Below are 15,828 nucleotides of genomic sequence, written 5' to 3' on the forward strand. Positions count from 1 at the left end.
TGTAATTCACAAAAGCATACCATGTCAACGTTTGCAGCTACAAACGCCCCTCAAAGCAGTGGCAGTTCGACTTGTTCTCCTAAATAGACTCATCACCGTTTGCTCGCTTTACCCACATCGTTTTCCCACATTACCAATTACACAAACATGAATTTCAGTCATTTATGGACGAATTGCCAGAACCTTATGTTGTTCTTGGCGACTTCAATGCGCACAGCAGTCTGTGAGGCGACTCTCGCATCGATGCGCGAGGCCGTCTAATTCAAGACTTTATTTTCTCATCTGGTGCGTGTCTGCTAAACAAAAAAGAACCTTTATATTATTGTCTTGCAAACAAAACTTTTTACTCTATAGATCTCAGCATAGCTTCTCCATCCATATTTCCTGAACTTGAATGGGAAGTTATAAAAAACCCTTACGGGAGCGACCACTTCCCAATACTGCTGAGAGCATCAAGACAATACGAATCTCCACCACACGCTCCCCGGTGAAAGGTTGATGCGGCGGACTGGGAGAAATTCCGAACACTTACCAGTAAGCTCTCGTCGGCTGACATTTCATCGCTCGGAATTGACGGTGCCGTGGAATATTTTACTAATTTCATAATTGATGCAGCTTCTAAGTGCATTCCCCAAACAAGTGGACTTTCTAGCAAAAGCCGTTTTCCGTGGTGGAATGAACAATGCTGGAATGCACGTAGGCAGCAGAACAAAGCATGGAGACAGCTTCGCGATTATCCTACTGCTGAAAACCTTGTCAATTTCAGGAAAATCAAGTCCCAAGGTAGGAGAACACGCAGACAAGCCAGGAGAGACAGCTGGCAAACATTTTTATCAAGTATCAACTCGTACACGGATGAGGCCAAGGTTTGGAGCAGGGTCAATAGAGTAAGAGGACGACAAACACATCCAGCTCCTCTGGTACACATGCAGGGAGACAGCCTGGAGGACCAAGCGAACCACCTGGGTGCATACAGTAAAACCTCGATAATTCGAACTCGGTTAATTCGAAATTTCGGTTAATTCGAAGAATTTGAGCGGTCCCGTCATTCTCAATGCAAATTCTACCGGATAATTTGAATGGCCCGCGCAGCTCTATTCGGATAATTCGAAGTTTCCGGCTAGTAGCAACGTGCGGCGGTTAGGTTAGGGCGCTCCGTACAGTCGCCAACCGATTTTCCGAGCTCGTGGGGACTGAAAAATAGTCCAGAAAACTCGTTCGGCCGAAAAAAAAAAAAAGTCATTAGTGCGGCTTTAAAAAAAAAATCTTTAATAATGCCCTGCCTCATACTACGCTTGGAGAGGATCGACTTGCTTGGATTTGCGCAGCAATGACGTCGTCTCCGTGTACAGTCGACACGAACGCCACCGCTTTGGCGATCTCCGCCAACGGAGTTCGCCATGGAGATCCAAGAAACGCGCTTCGCACCGCTTAGCTCTCGCGAAGTTACAGGAGGTAGCGCCGATCACTGAGGCATGGGTCTCCGAGACACCTGCTCGGTGTACACGCCACGTTCTAAATAGAAACCGAAACTTGACAGAAAAAAACAAAAAAACTCACTAAAATAACACGCGTGGTGTCAGCGCGCACGAGCGAGCGCGGCCGCCGCAGCCCGCAGCGAGCGAAGGTTCGTGCGGTCTATCGCTGCGAGCGGCGAGAGCACAGCCCATACGAAAGGTCAGAGCCGTCTGGACTCTGGAGATCGCTTTCAAGATACGCTGCGCGTGAGAAACCGCTCCGGCGCTAAGTACGCAGTTGTTAGAAAAGTAGAAGTCCCCCCCCCCCCACGGCCTTTCGCACGAGGAAGTCGCCTCCGCCGTGCGTTCGCTCTCCATGAAAGCGCGCGTCCCCCGCGCGCTGTCACTCGCACATACGGCGGGCGCGCGGCGATGATTTTATCGCCCTTGGACTTTGTATGGATCCTCAGGGCGGCGACGCCGACGGCGAAAATCCGCTTGAAGTGTCCATATAATTGCTGTCGCAATAAAAAAAAAAAAAAAAAAAACCCACAATAAATGGTTAGAACGATGGCATGGCCTCCAAGACTGGAGGATTGCGCGAGCTCTCTATTGATAGCGTGCGTTCTAATCTTGGAGGCTATACAGCGAGTCACTGGAATTCAAGCCAGTGCAAAATCCAACATGGCGGCCTCCAAGATTGGGTAGCGCGGCTAGGAAAGAGCGATTTAGTCCGCAAAATCGAACTTTGGGGTCTCAATTCGTCCGAAAAATTGGGTGCGAAAATGCATGAACTCAATGGGAACCCTGATGGTGCATTTTTGAAGTCCGGAATATCCAGCAAGTCCAAATTTTTGGAGTCAAGCACCACCACGCCCGCTTTCGCGGCAGTTATCGATTCCGTGAACATCGTCCGCAACTTTGTTGAGTGCAGTGCGGGTGATATTTGTATGCTACGTTTTTTGAGCCAGCTGGAGAGCATGGCACTAGGGGCGGCGAACCAGCGCGCCAAGTAATCCCGCATCGGTGATTACTTTGAATAATTTTTCTCGGACATGGAAAATAAAGGTGATTTCTTTTTGCGGCAAGTTCTTGCTTGTTTTCTTTTTTTTTTATTTCGGTTAATTCGAAAACCCGCTTAATTCGAAGAATTTTCGTGGTCCGGCGACCTTCGAATTATCGAGGTTTTACTGTATTTTGAACGTGTGTCCTGTTCATCGCACTATTTTCCAGCCTTTACAAAATACAAAGCAGCAATGGAAAAGCAAAAAACTAGACCGAAAGAGCACCGGGAACGAGCCATATAACTTACCTTTCTCTCTAGCAGAGCTACATGCATCACTCACCTGTTGCAACCAATCTGCCCCAGGCTCTGACCGCATATTACATGAAATGTTGAAGAACCTGCCCTCTGAAACAAAGAAAACCCTTCTGTGTCTGTATAACTCTATGTAGACCTCCGGCGAGATCCCCTCTGCCTGGAAAGAGGCCATAGTGTTCCCTATCCTGAAGCAGGGAAAGGATCCATCGTCCGTATCGAGTTATCGGTCCATAGCTCTAACAAGCTGTATCTGCAAAGTCTTCGAGAAGATGGTAAACCGCCGTCTGATACATTTCCTAGAATCAAACAAGCTGCTTGACACATACCAGTGTGGGTTTCGCGATGGCCGATCCACCACTGACCATCTAACACGTGTTGAGGTTCAGATTCGTGAGGCTTTTGTCCAGAAGCAATTATTCCTGTCTGTTTTCCTCGATATGGAAAAAGCATACGACACCACGTGGCGGTTCGGAATACTGAGAGACCTCGCACACTGGAATACGTGGAAATATGCTGAATATCATTGAAAGTTACCTTTCCAACCGCAGATTTCGTGTTCGTGTGGGTAATGCTCTATCAGTACCATATGTGCAGGAAACTGGAGTACCACAAGGTGGTGTGATCAGTTGCATCCTCTTTATCATAAAAATGAACTCTCTGCGTCTGTACATCCCACGCAACATATTTTATTCAGTATATGGCGACGATGTACAGATAGGGTTCACCTCATGTAACCTTGCAATCTGCGAGCGGCAGGTTCAGCTTGGTCTGAACAAACTATGTAAGTGGGCAGATGAGAATGGGTTTAGGCTTAACCCACAAAAGTCCACATGCGTTCTCTTCTCCAGAAAGAGAGGTCTGCACCCTGATCCCAACATCGAGATGCAGGGCGAGGGTCTAACTGTAAAAACTGAACACAAATTCCTAGGCATAATTCTGGACGCGAAGTTAACATTTATCCCACATCTAAAGTATCTAAGAAACAAGTGCATGAAAACAATGAACATCTTGAAAGTGTTGTCTCGCACTGCGTGGGGCAGTGACACAAGATGTCTATTGAATCTCTATAAGAGCCTCATCCGATCCTGTATAGGCTATGGTTCCATTATATATCACTCTGCGACGCCGAGCGCCTTGAAGATGTTGGACCCTGTCCACCATCTGGGCATCCGCCTTTCTACGGGTGCTTTCAGAACAAGCCCCGTAGAAAGCCTCTACGTTGAATCAAATGAACGGTCGCTCCATCTGTAGAGAACGTACTTATGCTTTGTATATTTCCTAAAAGTGAACTCAAACAATACGCACCCTACCTACACAGCCATACATGATCTGTCCAGTGCCCAAACCTTTCAGAACCGCCCTTCCGTTAGAAAGCCCTACGCACTGCGAATAAGATGTCTTGCCGAAGAAATGGATGTGTCACTCCACGAGCACTCTGTCATGCACTGTGGGGATGCGCGATTCTCACGCGTCCCCTGATGTTGTTTTCCCCGCATGTCTCCTGTAGTCCGGCTTCTCTGCGTGGCTAAGCCCGGCGGTGGTTGCGGCGCGTTGCGAGATGGCGCTAGTGTCGCGATGCTAACGCCACCGAACGGCGAGGTCACTTGGGAGAAAAAGGTCGGAGGCGCTCTCTCTTTGGCTGGGGATCGGCGACCAACACGCACGAACGCTTCGTGCGTGCGCCGGCCCGCTTCGCGCAACCGTCGCGCGAGGCTTAGAGCGGGACACCGGTATGGATGAACACAGATCGTTCGAGCGCGCCACCGTTCGCGTGACTGTACACGTGAACGACTAGGCGATGGTGTCACAGCATGGGGCGAACGTATTCGCTCGCTATCGGGTCGCGGTGAGTCGGACTTCCGTGATTTGTCGCGCGCCCGTGTAAATGTTCTATTGGTTGCAATTCGGCTAGTATGTATTAGTGTATGAAAGGTGCAATAAATGCCCTTTTGATTGTCTGCAAAAAAAAAAAAAAAAGTTGTGGGGTCTCACATGTGCTCTTGGGACAAAGGAACGACAACGCAGTAGTGCAGACAATCAAAAGGGCATTTATTGCACCTTTCATACACTAATACATACTAGCCGAATTACAACCAATAGAACATTTACACGGGCGCGCGACAAATCAAGGAAGTCCGACTCACCGCGACCCGATAGCGAGCGAATACGTTCGCCCCATGCTGTGACACCATCGCCTAGTCGTTCACGTGTACAGTCACGCGAACGGTGGCGCGCTCGAACGATCCGTGTTCGTCCATACCGGTGTCCCGCTCTAAGCCTCGCGCGACGGTCGCGCGAAGCGGGCCGGCGCACGCGCGAAGCGTTCGTGCGTGTTGGTCGCCGATCCCCAGCCACAGAGAGAGCGCCTCCGACCTTTTTCCTCCAAGGGACCTCGCCGTTCGGTAGCGTTAGCATCGCGACACTAGCGCCATCTCTCGCAACGCGCCGCAACCACCGCCGGGCTTAGCCACGCAGAGAAGCCGGACTACAGGAGACATGCGGGGAAAACAACATCAGGGGACGCGTGAGAGTCGCGCATCCCCACAGCCCCCTCCTGTACAGCTGCCGCCATGGGAGTGGCAGCTGATTGACTGTGATCTGTCCTTCATTGAGGTTACAAAGCATGCGCCGGTCGTACATATCCATATGCATTTCCTCGAATTGCAGCACAAATACTCTTGATTGGAATATTTTACTGACGCTTCAAAGTCACACGCTGGCATGTCTTACGCGGTGGTCGGTCCATCCTTTTCGGCTGCGGGAGTTCTACACCCAAACACAACCATCTTTACAGCGGAGGCCTACGCCATCCTGGCGGCGGTTAAACACATCAAGCAGTTAGACATACCCAGGGCAGTCATTTATACTGACTCTTTGAGCGTGTTGAAATGTTTACAAACTCTAAGTAGGCACAGAAACCCCATAATTATAGCTCTTTATTCCACGCTTTGCACCGCGTATGTATCCAAGCAGCAAATGAAGACTTAGAGATTGACTCCAACCAAATAAGGAAATTTACTAGCCCGACGTTTCGGAACCAGTTCGGCTGCTTCTTCAGGGGGTATTTTAAAAGCGGCACACCGGCACCTCTGAAGAATACCCCCTGAAGAAGGAGCCGAATTGGTTCCGAAACGTCGGGCTAGTAAATTTCCTTATTTGGTTGGAGTCAATCTCTAAGTCTTAATCAATTTTCCCAACCAGACAGGTAATTCTGTCGAAATGTTTAGCTTCAAGCAGCACATTGTGCTCTGCTGGGTGCCAGGGCACCACGAGATCGAAGGGAACGAGTTGGCCGACAAGCTAGCCACATCCGTTCATACAGACGCTGCCACTTCACCCATAGCCATCCCTGTAATGGACCTAGAGCCCTTTATCAAGAAAAAGGTCGGGGCCTACTGGCAACGTCTGTGGGACAGAGAAATGAGCAACAAATTACACACTATCAAGCCTCATCTCGCTCATTGGCCACCAGAATCGAAGACACGCCGCACACAGGTTACACGTTGCAGACTCGGGATAGGACACACATACAGTACACACACATACTTATTGTCCGGTGGTGATCCGCCTGTCTGTGATGAATGTGGCGAGCCACTCAGTGTACTTCATGTCCTCTTACAGTGCCCTGAACTGGAGCCTAAGAGGAAAGGACATTTTCCATTACCATCACGGCAAAATCTCTCATTACATCCTTCTATGTTTTTGGGCAATGAACCTCTTTTTAAATATCAATCACTTCTCGCGTTTTTAAAGGACATACATAATTTCCGTGTTATCTATCCAGGTGACTTGTAGCACGGCCTTTCTGCAGGGGCTGCTGCTGCAGTATCTTATCAAATAAAGCACATGCCTCGTGGTCTTTGTCCACAAAGGCCTTCGGTAGGCGTCATGCTTTTATATCCTTAATTTTAGCACCATGACCACTTCTCGTACATCCACGACCCACAGATCACTCCACACGTCACTACCATAATTCTACTCGATGTATGTTTTACGCTTATATACCGTGATTTGTTCTTAGGCCCCTTTACAGCCACATAGCGTCCTATCATCGGAACTCACCGATCATGGCAAACATGCCATTCATTGTCTTGGCACTGTTTGGCCACATTTGGCCCTTGTGCCACAAAACACCAAATATCATCATCATCATCATCAGAAAAATCTAATCTCCAGCAGTGACTAAAGAGTACTGCTAAACACAACCCACTTAGTATTTGTATCTTTGTATATGTGCTTTCATAGCTCATCGACACTGCAAAGTACTGGAGCGCTGAGTGATGAACAAGCCTTGAATATGGAGTATTTCATGTAGGTGCTGCATTTTCCTTGCAGCACACAGAGCTGCTGGGCCTGCAGCTGTCCAACCCAATTGGTCTGGCAGCAGGCTTTGACAAGCACGCAGAGGGTGTGCCCGGTGCCCATGACTGGGGCTTTGGCTTTGTTGAGGTTGGCTCGGTGACCCCGCTGCCACAGCCTGGAAACCCCCGGCCACGTGTGTTTCGGCTCACCGAGGACCTTGCGGTGGTTAACAGGTATGCGAGTCCTTTGAGTAAACCAGTAGCCGCCAGAGCTAGGCACGCACAGCTGTGGTGGGACCATTGTGCTCCAAATTGGCATTTTAGCAGAAAATTGTGCTGAACCAAAGGAAGCGTAAGAACGAAAACCTTTCCTTGATGCTGGCTGTCCAGTCAAACAAAAACCTACAGCACATCCTCATCATCTTTGAAATTCATATACAGTATCGACCACTTATAACATAACCGCTTATAGTGCAGGACCAGATATAATACGGTATTTTCAGATTCCCATTAATTTTCCCATAGCACTCTATGTATACGTGTATCACTTATAGTGCAGTTGCGGGACACGAAATACCGGTTACAGTGCGGCTGCCTGGAAGTTCGGCAGTCAACCTAGACGACAAATGCTCCCCTCAAGCCACAAATACCGTACTTACTCTAATGTAACGCGCACTTTTTTTCCGATAAAACAGGTCCAAAAATTGCATGCGCGTTAGAATCGAGTACGACCCTAAATCTGCGTTACCATATAGCCGTCGGCATTTCAAAATGGCCACCTCGCACGCGCGTCGAGCCTAGCTACCGTAGCTTCCTCCATGTGCTGCAGTACACGTGCTTAGGCAATAGTCTACCGTCGGTCTTCACGTTCTCTGCGTCTGCTCTATCAGCATGAAGTACCCATTTCATCATGATGCCGCATTTAAAAGGAAAGTGATCATGTGTGTGGAGACGGATGGAAATCGGGCTGCATCACGGGCGTTCGAGGAATCCGAAACTTGCGTTTAAGACTGGCGCAAACAGAAGGTGAGGATTTTCGCCAGCAAAGCAATGCAGAACGGTTTCAGCGGACCGAAGCAGGATGTAATCTGCAACAATCCACTTCGGCGATACGATCACCTTGGCCCTATCTTGAAAGCAATCTGCGACAGGGAAAGTCCGCCGAGCGCCATGTTTTTGCCGCTTATAGGTCGCGTTGAAGCGAGAGGCATGATAGCACGAAGGTCAATTCGCTCACCGCGCTTCGTCACTCGAGCATTTTGACAGTTCGTTTCCGCGGTCAACGAGCGAGATGTGTTCATGTTTGCTTGTGCGTGCGTGACACCGTGCTTGTTAATTTATTTAGTAAGCGAATACGGAACCTAGAGCATGGTGACAGCGACGGCAGAAATGCGCCTGGAGTGTCCATTATCGCAATAAAATAGTGGTTTTGGTTATAGTGCGGTATCGCTTATATTGCGGATATTCGCGACTCCGGCGACTTAAGTTATAAGCGGTCTACACTGTACTTGATTTTCGGATTGAATACAAGTAACAAAAATATAATATTTGATTGGTATTTAAAATTTTGGAATATTCATGCATCCGTACAAACAATGTTATGTTCAGCTTCTCCCACATGCGAGCGAGTGTCTTGCAACTTTAGCATGTATACATCAATTGTATCAATAAATCAGTTGTTATTTGTGGATTCTTGGCCAGAAGATCAGAATGAGGGAAAGGGTCAGGCGCCATTCGTGAGAGTCCGTGAATGATACCAGTCTGCCAAGAAAAGTAGAGAAGCTGGAGCAGCCCTTGCTTTGCTTGTGTCTCTTTGTTGGGGGAGCCCATACGATGTCAGGTGTAGTGGTTGTGGTGTTGTTGGAAATGTCACTGCGAGTGACATTTAGAGAATGTCCTGTATAAATTGATACATGTCTGGTATCAAGGGCTCCTAATTGAGAGAATTGTGAAACAGTTATAAGCTGGCAATGCGGCGCTGAGAGGAAAATGTCAGGACACTAGAATCTGCTTATAAGCTTGTGCTGTGCAGTTATGATGAGCAAATGAACATTGGAGCTTAGTGAAGGAGCTTGATGTGCAGAAATTTTATCATCCAGTTTCTGCCCAGGTACGGCTTCAACAGTGTGGGCCACGATCAGGTGTGGTCTTCCCTGCATAGCAGCCGTGCTGCGTGGCGTGGCCCCGTGGGCATCAACCTGGGTCGCAATAAGGAAAGTTCAGATGCAGCTGCCGACTACGTGGCAGGTGTTCACCGCTTTGCCGACCTGGCAGATTACCTGGTCGTGAATGTGTCAAGCCCAAATACTCCAGGGCTGCGCACACTGCAGGGGCGGCACCACCTTGAGAATCTGCTGCTCAAGGTGAAGGCTGACTCAGCACTCGTACAAGCTGTAGTAATTTCATACCACTGCTTTGTGCTTCTTTGTTGACTATGCAAGAAAAATTTGCATCATTTTGTGCCAGCTGTTCCACTATCACAGTATGACAAAATACAAACAGTTCTACCTTGGTGAAAATCTTGACAAAAGTTGAGGCCTATCATCATTACGACACGTAATCAAATAAATAGTGGAGTACAGTACCACCATCCAAAATAATAACAATCAGCAAACTTGCTCACTAGACAGGGGTAAAAATTGGATAAAGTGCACGTATGAATGAGACTGTCGTTTGAGGACAACAAAAATCACATCTGGAAACGTCGCACTAGATTCATATCAAGTTACATCAATATTGAGGTGTCTTCATGTGTCATTGATGATGAGGTGGATCATCTACACAATGCCAAGTTTTTTACAGCGAAGCTGTTAAGGACTCGCTCTTCGATGGTCGCGTCCGGTAATAGAAAAAAAACTCTCATTGGCCGTATGCTGTATGTGCGAGTGACCATATGCTGTATGTGCTGACCGTATGCTGTTGGCCGTATGCTGTATGTGTGAGGGCGGGGGACGCGCGCTTTCACGGGGAGCGAATGCACGACGGAGAGCAAACGTGGCACCCTAGACTGTGCGTGTGCGTGCCCGCTCTCCCACTGCGGCACATGCGCGCTGCCCTGCATAGGGAGCCTACATGCAACGCTGTTTTAAAACAGCGTTGTTAAAACAGCGTTGCATGTAGGCTCTCTAGCCCTGCCGGCCTCTGCCGCCGACTCTGGACTCTCGCCCGCCTCTCCCCCAACAGTGTCGACAATGGCGTTTAGCTGTTCCGTCACGTAGCCAGCGTTTTGACAGCGGTTGTGTGCGGTCACACAAACAACGTGCACAACCGTTGTCGACGGCGGCGGCGTTTTCCCTGCGTTCGCACTGAACGCGCATGGATTTGGTGACTTGTTTATGAAGAACGTGCCAAGCTTTGCCGTACACCCAATGGCGGTGTACCGTAGCGACCATAAGGCCATGGTTCCTGTGGTCACTAAATAAATGAAAACCACCGGGTCATATATATTTCTCATTCTCTAATAGTTCAAATAACCAATTACACCATCTTATCTTAATAAATCCTAATTGGAAATACAGTTAAACCTGGATATAACGAAATTGACAAATTCCCGAAAAACTTCGTTATTAAAGAGGATTTCGTTGTATGCAGGTTTGGCACGAAAATTCGAAAAAGAAATGCTTATCGTATTTACTCGATTCTAACACGCCGTCGATTGTAATGCGCACCCGTTTACCGTTTTCGTCGAAGCACTCATCCTTAGAATGTCACACCAGGTACTGGATGCGGGGACGCGTGTCGTTTCGTACAAGCACGAGGCGTCTGAAACGAAGAGCGAGCAACACAATGTCGTCGTAGCGTCGTACAGTGTCGCCTAGTGTCAGGTTAGTGAAATGAAGCGCAGAGACTTGCGCAGTAACCAAAGAGTGGCGTGGCCAGCGCGTTGAAAAAAAAAAGTTGTTTTTTTTTCCTTCGACAACATCAATTGAAAAAGGAGAGTGCCGGCTTGGCGGGCTAGGCCAGCTGCAGCAAGTGGCGGGATCAGGTTTGAATGAAGGGAGGGGAAAAGGTCACGCCTGCGGCTGCAAGATCGCCGGGTCGAGGGATGCAGGCCCACACGTGCACTCGCTCTCGTCTCACAGTCACCGTGAATTCGAGCGTGCCAAGCGCGACGCCGCCGCTTCGCATTCCGTCGCCGCGGAGAAGGTGCTTCCGGTTGCTGCTCGCGCAAAAATGACAAAATTTGGGGCAAAATCTCAAGGTTGTCGGCGGGGAAAATTCCTTATTTTGAGGGGTCTCCCGCTGCCACTTCGTTACGTAGAGGCAGAGTCCTTCCATGTTTTTTTTCTGGTCACGAAACTGCCGCCTCAGTTTCAAATAGAGCCAGCGCCGCTGCTAGAGGCGCAACCGTGCATGAGAGGGCATGCGAACACCGCTACCGCTGTGGTTGTGTGTGGGGCAGCCTCGGTATTCTAGCTTTCGCAACTTCCACAACCGTCGCTTTACTTTCATGTAACAATTTTTAACATTCCACGTGCTTAAATAACTGCCTGAGCGCGTCTTCTGCCATGAAATAAGCGCCCGGGACGAAAAAAAAAACGCTCATAACATGGACTTTGCGGCGGTCTCAGTCAAAAAAAAAAAAACACATTCTGGGATTTTAAGAGCTATAACCGCAATATGATTATGAGGCACGCCGTAGTGGGGGACTCAGGATTAACTTTGACCTCCTGGGATCCTTTAAAATGCACCTAAATTGAAATAAACGAGTGTTTTGCATTTCGCCAGCGTCGAGTGGTCTCGATCCAGATTTCTTCATCATCGCCGTTCGCCTCAACACTTCGGTAGGCTCCGCTTTTTAATATTTGCCTGAAATTAAACACCGCGCATTCGCAACAAAGCACCAGTGGTCCCACTTGTCACCAGATGCAAACATATGGGCCCTGTTGCACCACTGAAAGTAAGCGCCTACTCTCGGTTGCGCATAGCGCCAGATTGTTCGCCGAGCACAGCTGTTCACTTTCTGTTAAACTGTGGGCAGTATCTTATCAGGGAGATCAAAATAATAAAATTGTTATTGCAAAGGGCTGCTTCCGTAGAATACCTAATGACAAAAAAAAAGAAAATTGAGCTGCTCCGTGCGCTTCCGATTTCGCTGCACAGCAATGCCATTTCTCAATGAGAGTTAGGTAGGATAAATGCAGGACAAACTTCACTACTAAATGTCTTCGGTGCGGCTTTTAGGAACGTATTAAGGCGAACGTGAAGTGTTAGGTCCTGCACAGTTGAAACTGTATTGTAATTAGGCAATTTCCTTAGCAAGCAGTCGTTTAGAAGCGTCAGGTAAGCCCAGAACTTATTCACGCTGCTCGTGGTTTCTACACAGGAACGACGAGACTTTTTTTTTTATAGGTATTTTGGTTCTTAATGCGCAACTATTTACAAGATGTTAAAATATTGTAATCGCCAGTCCTGATATTCTTATCATGGTAGAAAAAAAAAACAGCTTTTTAATTCGATTAAGAAAAGAAATAAAACGTGTTGGTGTAAAAACAACATACAATCACGATCATTTATCATGTAAAATAAGCGAAATACAGACAGCACAAAGAGGCGCTTGTATCCGGAACGGCACCCTGGCACGCAAAACTTGTTCGGCATCGTTGTCCCACACAGCCACTTCAACTAAACAGTCCAGCAATCGAAAAATAGCGCAGCACATGCACAGAACGCACCCGATCACTCAGCTCGCTTCGCAGCGCGCAAGCGTTTCAGTACGCGAACGATGCCCTCTGTAGCACAGTGGCGCCGCGTTGCGGCAGCTTTGGGCAGCGTATGAACCTCTCCCATAGCGTGACGGCGGAGTTTCGTGACCAGAAAAAGATGGAAGGACTCTGGTAGAGGTCACAAATACATGTGCTTCTATGGAGTAACGGCAGGGAATAGAAAAACTTTGTGATATCCAGGAATTCGTTATATGGAGGTTTAACTGTATTTTATATTTGAAATTATCGATATGTCGAACTATTTCGCGATCCCCTTCAATTTCGATGTATCCGGGGTCAACTGTATATTCAGCCCTGCGCGAACTTCAACATGGCTCCGCTAGATGGCGCAGCATGTGCAGAGCCTGGCTACACTCTATACACTATAGCCTGGCTGCCTTGTTTCGGCAGTGGTAATACGGTAAGTCGCTACATTGTTTCAATGCGAATTGCAGTAACGTCGACACTTATCGGGAGACGGGTTCTGCCGGAATTTTTTGTTCAGCCTCCATCCTCGAGCTAAAGAATATCAGAAAACACAGTACTTGTCAGACGGGGAGGCTGAAAGCCCTTGGGGAGTGGTTGTCTGCGTGCCTGTGAAGTAGTGTACATACCAAAAGAACTTCAGGTAAGATATTATGTAGGATGCCTTTATCATGTTGTATAAACTATAATATTTCCTATAATGAGACCTCAAACAGTTGTCATTTTGTATTTAAAGTGGGATGTGATTTGGATGTCCCACAGGTTATGTGTTTTCACTGTCGACTGAGTCAATTAGTTACTTAAATTACACAAATTTAGGTAAGTAGGATCAGCCCATAAAGCTGGTTACACACACTGAAACTCTCCAGAAGGTGCAGCATTGCGAAGTTGGTAGAGCACTTGATGAGCGCATTGCAGGGAGAGAGGCAACGTGGCAAGGGAAGAGTCAAAGACGTGTCAATGTACGAGCTTTGCTTAGGTGCGAATTCCCGCTTGGGACACCACTGTTGGATGAGACCTGTGGCTGCCGTCGACATACCAGGGCTGCCACGTATTCCACTTTATCCACCAACGTAAAGTGCAAGCATTGTAGTCGAAGGGATGAGTCAGGTCCTGCACCATTTCATTGATGGCCTAGTTAGAACAATGCTTGGGACTTTTAAAGCAAGAAGACTGGGTGCACTTGGTATGCATGCGGCACTCGCGAATTGAATTTGTCAGTTGAAGTAGCAGCTACGCATGTCATTTAGTCTGATACTTTGTGTTTTTTACTGTTCATAGGTGTCTGTACAAGGTCACCAAGCACTCATTCTTGCCTCAGGCTGTGCCCTTGACAATGACATGCTAACGTTGTACATCAGCACAGCATGCAGATAGGGACAATCCTTCCTTTTCTGCACTGATACACAATCAAAATACACTATACCAGCTTGCCCAAATCGCCACATTGTTGCTAAGGTTTGGTGATGGCATGCCGTTTCTCTCTTAGTCATAAACAGAAGCCTTCATGCTATCATTGACTGCTTGGGCATTGACGACAGATGGGCCCCACTGCTAGAGCTCACTGCGTCCGTCCTCCCCAGGTGCTGGAGGCGAGGGACAGCCTACCCAGGAGACTGCCCGTGCTGGTCAAGATTGCTCCCGACCTGAGCGATGAGGAGAAAGCAGACATTGCAGCTGTTGTCATTAATACAAAGGTGTGCTCAATTGCTTCGTCATACAAGCAGCCTTGACTGCAAAGATTACTCTAGCTGTGGACAAAATGGTGTTCAAAACATGATGTAACGTCAATCTTGATACCAAGTGGTCATTCGTACAAAGGTGAGCCAAAACCCACAGAGGTTTGCAGAGTGCTGTGACAGTGTGCATTGGTTCACTAAGCCATACTAAGAGAGGCTTCTGTGTGCACTGCTTAGGTGGCGGCATACACAGTGGCGATATCTGCACTTGGTGCTCACTTCACTCAAGTGCCCCATTGGCATGCACTAAATGGCATTATAGTGTGCCTGACCCTGCCCCATCTGAATTACACAGCTGTAAGGCATCACCCAGATGGCATCTGTTAGCATTAAGGCTAGGGATCAAATAAAAGCCAGACTAATCAGAACCTTTTCATTAATCTATTAATTGGATTTCTTGATTTACCTACATGCACTAAATGAAATAGAAATTGTGAGCTAATTAGTGATTACATAAACTTTGAAGCAAAAGTAAACCATACGAAAAATGAACAGTTGCCTTAAGTGCTGTGTCAGCAAAACAGTGCGAGGGAACACATCGTGCATATCGAACTGGCAACTTCTCATGTAATACCCTTTAACAGGAAGCTTTAGATCAGGGCCAACTCCAATGTCGCCTATTCAAATACTTATGTGTGAAACACGGGAACGCTTTTATGAAACAACCACTAGACCAATTCAAATTAAATGTTGCAATTCTCAAATGTGCTCAAATTCAAATGTTCTAAATTCTCAAATGTTGCATTTGAGAGACAAATTGACTGTTGGAAGCTGATTTTTTATTTAGAGCCTCGAATTTTTTAGGAAAATTCCCAAAAATTGCTATGCTTAAAAAAATAGAAGCACAATGTTTACGAATGCATAACTCTGCTTCAAAAACAGATATCTGTAAACTGCGTCTGCTAGAACATCTAAAGTGGGCAAACTTAATGTATAAATTTACGGCTTTTGTGAATTTATTACAATGATTTTAGGAGTGTTTTGCAATGTCCTACTCACATAATATTGGTATATTTCATAGCGTTTTGTATTACATCAACGATGCATGTATCGCGGTAAGGATCCATGAGCTGGGCCAGCCTCTCCAAACGTGCGCTCACTGAGGGATCCAGTTTGCAGAAGCAGCCAGAAAACAACGCAGGTGTTCTCGTGCACAGCTTGGAAGATTGTGCATAGAGTAAAACGAAACAAACTCAGGTCGCGGGCTTGCACACGAGATCGTCACCGGAAGTGCGCCGTGCAGCAAAACTGCGAGGAAAAAAAAAGAAGGCAGGGACAGTGACGTGTACGTGATGCGATCTTCCAGCTCCAGTATGGGAA

The 15,828-nt window shown here is 47.5% G+C and overlaps 1 protein-coding gene across 5 annotated transcripts in view; it reads left to right on the forward strand.

Moving 5' to 3' along the window:
* The window catches only part of LOC119456535 (dihydroorotate dehydrogenase (quinone), mitochondrial), a 45,813-nt gene that overhangs the window by 10,908 nt on the left and 19,077 nt on the right, over window positions 1-15,828 (forward strand). For 3 of the 5 annotated variants that reach the window (XM_049669951.1, XM_049669952.1, XM_049669953.1), the window contains exons 3-5: window positions 7,114-7,313; window positions 9,190-9,442; window positions 14,311-14,466. In XM_049669951.1, the coding sequence (XP_049525908.1) occupies window positions 7,114-7,313; window positions 9,190-9,442; window positions 14,311-14,466 (609 nt within the window). The remainder of the gene's footprint in view (window positions 1-7,113; window positions 7,314-9,189; window positions 9,443-14,310; window positions 14,467-15,828) is intronic. The other 2 variants (XM_049669954.1, XM_037718367.2) reach the window with 1 other exon arrangement.

This window comes from Dermacentor silvarum, chromosome 6, assembly GCF_013339745.2.
Source record: "Dermacentor silvarum isolate Dsil-2018 chromosome 6, BIME_Dsil_1.4, whole genome shotgun sequence".
NCBI lineage: Eukaryota > Metazoa > Arthropoda > Arachnida > Ixodida > Ixodidae > Dermacentor > Dermacentor silvarum.